A 9,423-nucleotide genomic window follows, 5' to 3' on the forward strand; every position below is an offset into this window, starting at 1 on the left:
TAACCCTCAGCGGCAAAACAGTGAACTCCGGGAGTGAAGTTATCGCGATAATTAAGCGGACCAATCAGAGTAAAGGATTTATGTCTGGCCCCGCCCTCTGGTTTTCACTCTTCCTGTGGCGGGACATCAGCACATGAAGTGTTCACCCTCACTCTGGAACCTCTGAAAAAATGTATCAGTGGAACAGCCACTTGGAATAATGTTGTTATTCTAGATGCAGAAGTGTCATAAAAGCTACTTGTGTCACCTTTTTTTCAGGACTCCTACCTTTCAAGATCTGCTTTACTGTGTGTTTTAGGTGTCAAAACAGGGCACAATAACAGGAAAAAAAAAAACAATTAAATTTTTTCAGGTTTATGAATGAAGGCACTCAGAATGTGCATCAGTGATGGATTTAGGACAGGGGTGTCCAATCCTGGTCCTCGAGGGCTGGTATCCTGCATGTTTTGGATGTATCCCTCCTCCAACACACCTGATTGAAATGATAAGCCTATCATCAGGCTCTGCAGAAGCCTGATAATGACTGTCAGGTGGGTTGGAAAAGGGGAATATCTAAAACATGCAGGATACCAGCCCTCGAGGACCAGGATTGGACATTCCTGATTTAGGATGTTCAGCATAAACTGTGAATTGTAACACCCTGAACAACAAGTATTTTGGTCCAGCAGTTTTTGTTTTGGGTCTCTGTCTTTCTCAATCAGTCCAGCTGTTTTTTTGGGGGGGGGTTTGGCTCCTGGTTGAACTCCAAATAGCAGCTCCTCTACAGCTGTAAACAGAGGCCTCTATTGCACTGCTGACACTTCTGATAAGATTCATCCCGAAGAATTCTTGTAAAATGTAATAAATATAACACTTGTGTCTAGAATGGCAATACAGGCAATGCTGCTTTAAGGTGCAGGAGACTTTCGTGAGCAATTTTTCATCAAATCTGTAAACAACCATAAACAAAACATGTGTTTACAAACAGAGCCAGTAGGGAACTCAGGCATCTTCGGAATTTTGTCGCGATGTGCACTGTGGGAAAGGGAGGCTCAAAAATTCTGAAGATGCCCGAGTTCCCTTCCGGCTCTGACCGTAAACACACGTTTTGTTTATGGTGGATGGCACTTCGAAATTGTTCACTGTAATGAAAGAGATTCAGGTGAGTAATCACAGAAAGACTTACAGATTCGTGGTACTTAGGCTATGACTGAGGTTTTACAGATCTGATGAAAAATTGTTCACGAAAGTCTGCCGCACCTTTAAGTAAACAATAAATTAATACATAATAATGATAAAAAGTTTGGAGTTGTCATTATTGATTGATTACTATGCCATTATTTTACTGGTTTGACCTACTCAAGATAGTTGGGCTGTACATGGCTCTTGAACTAAAATGAGTTTGACACCCTTGATTGTTAATATTTCAGTGTAAGTTTTAGATTTTTAACAAATTCATCCCACGCGCCAGATTGGACCCTTTGGAAGCCCTTTTGGCCTACAGGCCATATGTTTGACTGCCAAGATCTCTGAGTAATCATGTTATAAATGGCAGAAAAAACATTAAAATACTTTAGCTAATAAAACATAAAAGCAAAACTATATAACTGTTTAATTTAATAGGTATTAGCGGCAATAAATTTCAGAATGGTAATATGTTGGTGTGAAAATTCAATGTAAAATTTAAAACAGTAAATGTCTGGAAAGTTTTAAAATGTTTTACTTTATTCCAAAGTGTAATAAGAAGTAATTTACAATTTTAAAACAACTTTTCCTGAAAAGCAGATTAGTTTTGATTACATTCTCAGCAGTTGCTAATGATGAATGCAAATATGGTTATTGGCACCATGGTAGAAAAAATAAATAGATTCAATACGTAAATGTACACAAAGCACTTTCAGGCAGTGACAGTTACTGCAGACAACGACTGCAAGACTTAGAAGAAATCTTGATGTTTTGTAATTGACATGGTTAGAAGATCAATGACAGTCATGAGTAGACTCCTCTTAAACCCAGTGATTGATGGACTCTTATTCACTGCATAATCTGTAAATTTCATGCACACACATCATTTTACTTTTTCTGAGAGTATATAACTTCAGCTGATGATATTTTCAGATTTGTGAAAGTAAAATTTACAGTTGTAGCCAGGATCAGATCCTTTGCATGCTTCCAACTGAGAAAGACATGTCATGAATTACTAAAACAGATATGTGACAAAATTACTTCCACTGATTTGTTTTCCTTCTTTGTCCATGTTCTTGTCTTTTCAGTCTTTCATTCTTCTGGCATAATTGTCCAATGTGCTCCTTTAAGTTTATTTTGTCATCACAGGATTTTCTGTCACGTCGGGCTGGCTGTATCATCTCGCCGTGGTGACTTAGCAGCAGGTGGCAAACTCTGTTGTTGGTTGTCTTGCTGAACATTCATATAAACCCCTGTGGGTTTCCGTGCCACAAAGAAGACACAGTCGTAAACATATCGCAACATAGAGCGGTCATTCTCTGTGTATGTGGTTGGTACCGACTCTCTTTCCACCTGCAGGAAAAACAGGAATACCAAAGGTTTAACCACAGGAGCCTTTCTCGGGACAAATGTGAAGTTATGCATATGATTTAAAGTCCTGGATTTACCTCTATATGGAAGCCATATTTAACCATCGCTGACCTGATGTCTTCATAACTAAGTTCAACTGAAAGCTCATTGGCCAGATTCTCAAAGTGGTACAGCAGTGGACCTGATAAAAACATTGAATATTAAAATGTGTAGTTGAACATTCTCCAACAACCTGCATTTAACAGTCACATAGCTACAGTTTTTAACAAGTAAAACAGCTAGGGAAATCTCATGCTATGTCCAAACTAATACAGACATTTTTATAAAACAAGATTAAAACAGATATTTTTCCACCTTTTTTTTTGTTAATTGTCCACACTACAACACAAAAAACAGACCACAAAATAGCAAAAAAACTCAAAGTACACCATTGTTTCTGATGGACTTTAAATTGCAAACACTGACAATTTTGCATGTAACAATTGCAGAAGTCATGAAGTTCAGCAGCGACAAGTTAAGTTAGAAACCTCAGTAACGTTAAAGTGTTGGTTCATGTGGTCAAAGTGTAGTATACGCAATCCAGTGTTTTTAAAAATCTTCACTATGAAAGGCATTTTTAAAAATCTATATTTTTGTAACCTAAAATAGCATCCACATGTGGATGAGAGGCCTAAACATAAAATGGAAATGGAAAATATCCACAAAGAAGTACACACTGCCTGGCCAAAAAAAAAGTCGCCACCAAAAAAAAGGTCACACACACTGATATTTCATTGGACCACTTTTAGCTTTGATTACAGCATACATTCTCTGTGGCATTGTTTCGATAAGCTCCTGCAGTGTCACAAGATTTATTTCCATCCAGTGTTGCATTCATTTTTCACCAAGATCTTGTACTGATGATGGGAGAGTCTGACCGCTGCGCAAAGCCTTCTTCAGCCCATCCCAAAGATTCTCAGGTTCAGGTCTGGACTCCAATTCATGTGTGAAAAGGATGTCTTATGCTCCCTCAATCACTCTTTCACAATTTGAGCCTGATGAATCCTGGCACGGTCATCTTGGGATATGCCTGTGCCATCAGGGAAGACAAAATCCATTGATGGAATAACCTGGTCATTCCGTATATTCAGGTAGTCAGCTGACCTCATTCTTTGGACACATAATGTTGAACCTAGACCTGACCAACTGCAGCAACCCCAGATCATAGAACTGCTCCCACAGGCTTGAACAGTAAGCACTAGGCATGATGGGTGCATCACTTCATCTGCCTCTCTTACCCTGATGCACCCATCACTCTGGAACAGGGTCAGTCTGGACTCATCAGACCACATGACCATCTTCCATTGGTCCAGAGTCCAATCTTTATGCTCCCTAGAAAACTGAAGCCATTTTTTCCGGTTAGCCTCACTGATTGGTGGTTTTCTTAAGTTTACACAGCTGTTCAGTCCCAATCCCTTGAGTTCCCTTTGTGTTGTGTGTGTGGAAATGCTCTTACTTTCACTATTAAACATAGCCATGAGTTCTACTGTTGATTTTCTTCAATTTGATTTCATTATACATTTAAGTGATCGCCAATCACGATCAATCAGGATTTTTTCTGACCACATTTCTTCCTCGAAGACGATGGTTCCTCACTATCCTTCCAGTTTTTAATAATGCATTGGTTAGTTCTTAACACAATTTTGCAAATTTCTGCAATCTCCTTAGATGCTTTCTCTGCTTGATGCATGCCAATTATTTTACCCTTCTTAAACAGACTAACATCTTTTCCACAACCATGGGATGCATCTTTCGACTTGGTTGTTTAAGAAATGAGAATCTGCACATTGCATCAGTTGGGGTTAAATAACTTGTTACCAACTGAAAGACAATCGCTCATGCAGTAATTATCCAGTAGGAGGCTCGTACCTATTTGCTTAGTTAAATCCAGGTGGTGAGTTTATTTTTGGCCTGGCAGTGTATATTATATCTAACACTTTTACAGTAATAAACAGTACAGTAGGTGTGTGGTTTACTTTAAGTGAAGCAAGAATGATCAAATAAATTATGTGCAACTTTGTTACTTATTTCATTAGAAAACTGACTCACCCAAGTTGATCCACACTCCACCAGGCTTCAGAATTTTCCAGATGGTCTCCACATACTCTAACACATTATGAGCTGTGTCAATGAAGAAGCAGGTAGCCACACAGTCCCAGGTGTCTAACAGAAGCAGACAGTGTGAGCTCTCTGGCTAATCATCACCAACAAATCATTGGTCATGTTTAGGGTATTGAGATTAAAAAGGATGGTTTACGAGTAGGAACGGCTCAACCTTCATCTTAATTATCCACGCACCTCTGCATTTCAGTTTAAAGTTCAGTTAAAACTGTTTCCTATGACTAACATAATCTGACCTGAATCACTGTAGACCTCAAGGAAGTCCCCTGCTACCATGGAGAAGTCTGAACTCAGTGGCAGGCTCTGAGGGTCCACATCAGGGAATCTGATTGGTCTTGTCTGGTCAGATGATTTCTTGTTGTTACTAAACTGGTGGATCCAGGGGTACAGGGTCAGAGAGTTCACCTTTTCACACCTGAATGGAGTATTTCAAATTTATGAGTGTCCATGGATTAAAGTTTTAACCATAGAATATGTGGTGAGAGTTGTGCTAGTTATGTTTTGAATTTCAGGCACATACATGTACATGTTTGTCACTGAGCGCTAGAATTAAAACATGGGCTGTGTCACATGAAAAAAAGTCTCGATCCCCAATATAGTTCAGTATAAGTAATTTCATATCCAGATAATTATACAGATCACAAAACAGCACATTATCTGTAAATTTAATGAATACTTAGCTTATATAATGTTAGCACATAGATAGGCCTATTATATTACACAGAATTAAGTAACATGGTACTTACAAATACTGTATGTGGTTTAGAATATGTGTAAAGAGGTCATACTGATCAAATATTTTCCACTACTGACAGGGTTTTTTCTGGCATTTTGACAGATTAAAGCACTGAGGGCAATCTAGCCTAACTTAAAATAATTTACAGGCCACACGGTGATTAACAGCCTATGTCTTCTGTCCAAGTGCAGTCATTGTGTTGAAGACCTACGAACTGGATGTCAGTGTTCAGAACAAAATGAGCACAGTCAAGAGAAGTCATGTGTCTGAGGCAAAGACACACCTTCAACAACCTCAAGACAAACAGCTAATTGTGTACAGTCGTTCCATGAAACTGCAGTATTCATATTTGCCTGTTTAGATACAATGGCTGCAGTGTTTTAGTGTCTCCTCTGTCTCTGTAGAATAAAATATCATTCACCTGCCTCAGGTGATGTTGAAAAGTGATGCAAAATCAGTGGCTCTGTTTACCTTCGCTTTCCATGCCCTTACACATGCATAATGTATAAATGCATTCTGTATGTTAGGCTAAGTATTTTTCTATTGATAATGCTATTTTTACAAATTCATTGCTATCAAACATGACTCATTGACATGAAAAATTTAATTCTAAAATTATGGGTAAAAATACAGAACGGAGTTTTTACAACTCTGTCCATAAAAATGTTGAATGGTGATAAAGTCTCATGCACCCTCTGACTATAGTGCTACCAAATAAATATCTGGTAAAAAAAACAAGTCAAAAAACGTAACCTGGACATTGCTATAAAACACCTAATCACATCTATATGCTTTGAGGAAAAGCATAGATGATGTCATCCAAATGTCACAAAATACTACTATAAAGAGTGTATTTTACATTGAGTTGTGTAACTTACATTTGTCTTGGTTACATTAAAATACAATGAATGATTGAGTCATAAATGTGAAACATTTTTTTCTATTGTCAGTAAATACTGTTACATTGCACAGCTCTTTTTTAAATGCTGAATTAACTGCCACTATTACCTTCATCTGTGTAAGACCCATGAAAGGCTGCCTGTTGTAAAGCAGCTTAACTAACAGGAGAGTTGGTGGAGGTGTATGTAGTACCTGTTGAGAACAAAGTTTGAAGAGAAGAGCATAAAGAAGCTCCATTCGTTGCCCTGGCACATGTAACCCAGCCGAGCGATTTCCCAGGCCAGACGTCCAAGCCCGGCCCCCGGGACAAGCACGCTCACCTTAGACACATCACTGACATAATAAAATGCACAGAATACACATATCACATAGAAAACAGGCCATAAGTCAGAAGAACAGAATCAATAAAACCTGCTTTGTGTCAGTCAGTATCTCTACATGTGTGGGACCGTGTGAGCAGTGAGAATAATTTTCCTACTATTTGTCACTTGGGAAGAGTCTCTGGATCTCTTGAATGATGGGTTGATAGCAGGTGTCCCTCTCCGCCTGGCCTGCTTCACTCCAGTCTCTTACAAACTGTTTTATGGTGGACTTTAGCTTGTCCATGTCAAATGTAGAGGGTGTACGTGTCTTCCTCGGATCCTCCTAATGAAAGAATAAATGAAGTAAACACCAATTATATGACTGTTGCAGTTATGTGTTCTTTTCATTTAATTATGCTACAGTAGTAGAAGCCTAACAATGGATTATTTGTACGTATACAATGTCTCTAGAAGGTTGTCAGACACCTTCAGTTTTTCCAGTTTGCAACACCGAATACTTATTTAAAAAAAACACTGGAGCATTTTAATTTAAAAGTCAAAAATTAATGTTCAGTCCAAGTGAAGTTAAAACAGAATTTTTTACTCTTTAGATTCTGTCCAATATGTGGCTGCATTGATGATTAGGAGTTGACCTGAGGTAAGTACAGCTGATTGGAAAATGATTTGGATAATGCCTGTATAAAATCTGGCAGTTGATATGTATATTCTGATAAAAATTGATGCCATGACGTCAATGGACCTTCCTGAGGAGCTCAAGAGGATTCCATTGATGTACGAAGTTGTATAAGGCTACAGAAATACTTCTGCTATAATAAATGATTGAATGCTCAAATGGAAAGGTGCTGCAATGAGATGATGTCATTAAAGGAGCACCAGAGAGTCAAATCTGAGGAAAATTATTTTGACAGGCCTAAGCATCCAACAGTACCAAAATTCCTCAGCCTATTTCATCAGGATTTTATCTGCCAGGACATAAGATGATAAGTGTAATGTGACTTCAGTCTTACCCTATTTCCATATTCAATGTTCTCGAACATGTGGAGGCTGTTCTGGATGATAGCCTGTAACACGTCTTGGTTGTGGTCGGCACACTGACTGATGCAAGTCAAGTTGGATAAAACACCAGGCAGCATATTTTGATGGTGCTGTGGCAGGCTACGGAACTGACGCTCAGCACGTTTGACCTGCTCCTGCACATGGACCCTGGGGAAGATAAGAAGCTCAGAACAATCCAAACCACTGCATGAATCTCCAAAACATTGCACTGTTGGGTCCAGGAGGTTTCAGACTGGCATATAGTGTTAGTTAGTCTCAGTTTTGCTCTTAGATAGACTTATATTAAGCCTAAAAAGATAGTAACCCTACCCTTAGTCTAATTCAAAACTAATTTTGAGTAAAGTGGCATCAAATGAAAAAACAAAAAACACTACTTATCATTTGTAGTTTACCTGTGATTTAAGAAACAGTAGAAAGAGAAATTATAAGATAAGTCATGCCACATTGTCATTAATGTTTTACCACTCCACGTAAATGATCTTGTAATCCGTAAAACATTTCATTTTCCGATGAAGTAAACTATGGATTAGTTTTTTAGTTAGCAAAGAAAATAAACAAATTGAAGAACAAAAAGTATATTTAGTTATTTATCTGAAGGCAATTAAATACATCTGAGCTTTGAGCAAGGTGTATATTCTTTACTACCAAACCTTTATTGTTGTAAAATAAACAAATTGCTCCTTATTTTATTAATTTAATTGGTTTCAAATTGTGAGTGGTGTAGGGAAAAAAATGCTCCATGTATGGAGTCCAGTGTCATCCTAAAACAGTTGCTAATAGTAGATACATCATTTCCACATGAATCCTCTTAATCACTTTGGATTTACCATGAAAAGCCTCAATTATCTGAATTATTAAGTGTCTCAGGAGGACTAATCCCTTGCAAAGCTATCTTTTCTTTGCTATTGTTTGCTAACAGTAAAATTAATTCACACACACAAACTGTCGTTGCCTGACTTTGTGCTTTATTCATGTATAGTTTATTATACCTGTAATATCTAAAAGCATCGATTATTCTCCAAAAGTGCTGCCTTTCCAGTCTGGCCTCTTCCTCTTCGCTGTACTTTATTCTTTCTTTGCAAAAATAAGATCCATCTTCGTGTTTGTTTGCTGTGTTTTCAGCCATGTCTGAAGCGCACTTCTTCTTCGTCTGCTTCTTCTTCTTTGTTATGGACAGTCACTGAAGGCTCACTACCGCCACCAGCCGGTACGGAGAATACACTGCAAATGAGGACTGTAGGTGAACTGCAGGTGAACAGTGAAACAGTTCAGTTTAAAACAGTGGATCTGATCAGATCTGTGTCACACCACTTGCTATATCCTCCTGTTGCTGAAAAAAAAAATTACGAAAATTCAGTGAGAACAAAGCTTCATCTTGCTTAAAATAAGCACTAAATTGACAAAATAAACCAAAACTAATGCAATAAGCAACAAAATGAACAAAAAAGTAGAATAGGAAACAAAACTGTATAAATTCACCTGTAAAAGTACAGAAAACAAAAATCAGAATCAACAAAATTAAGAGAAATGAATAAAATAACATATTTTTTAATGAACAGAAAAAACAACAGCTGTGCAAAATAAGCAATATAATAAATATAAATTAACAAAATAAGAAACCAAAGGAAATAGCTAAAGTAATTTCTTTTGATATGCCAGTGTTTAAAATATGTTTTACTCAAAATTTTCTAAAATTGCAGAAAAAAATGATAA

At 37.6% G+C, this 9,423-nt stretch overlaps 1 protein-coding gene across 1 annotated transcript; it reads right to left on the reverse strand.

The window, feature by feature from the left end:
• Positions 1-1,679: 1,679 nt before the first annotated feature.
• Positions 1,680-8,869, reverse strand: carnmt1 (carnosine N-methyltransferase 1). The gene is made up of 8 exons (XM_030143959.1): positions 8,700-8,869; positions 7,662-7,857; positions 6,810-6,976; positions 6,524-6,664; positions 4,932-5,110; positions 4,624-4,737; positions 2,613-2,716; positions 1,680-2,517 (listed from the first exon to the last, which is right to left on the reverse strand). Exons 1-8 carry the CDS (start codon positions 8,834-8,836, stop codon positions 2,323-2,325), a joined length of 1,233 nt encoding a protein of 410 aa, XP_029999819.1. The 5' UTR covers positions 8,837-8,869; the 3' UTR covers positions 1,680-2,322.
• Between the last annotated feature and the right edge of the window lie 554 nt (positions 8,870-9,423).

Source organism: Sphaeramia orbicularis, chromosome 9 (genome assembly GCF_902148855.1).
Source record: "Sphaeramia orbicularis chromosome 9, fSphaOr1.1, whole genome shotgun sequence".
Taxonomy (NCBI): domain Eukaryota; kingdom Metazoa; phylum Chordata; class Actinopteri; order Kurtiformes; family Apogonidae; genus Sphaeramia; species Sphaeramia orbicularis.

Bases quoted from the DNA above. Each gene is read 5' to 3' on its own strand.
- carnmt1 (XM_030143959.1), bottom strand. From the start codon at position 8,836: ATGGCTGAAAACACAGCAAACAAACACGAAGATGGATCTTATTTTTGC. The intron at 7,858-8,699 runs GTATAATAAACT...TATCTTCCCCAG, and splicing joins GATGCTTTTAGATATTACAG to GGTCCATGTGCAGGAGCAGG. The intron at 2,518-2,612 runs GTAAATCCAGGA...TTTTTCCTGCAG, and splicing joins AATATGGCTTCCATATAGAG to GTGGAAAGAGAGTCGGTACC.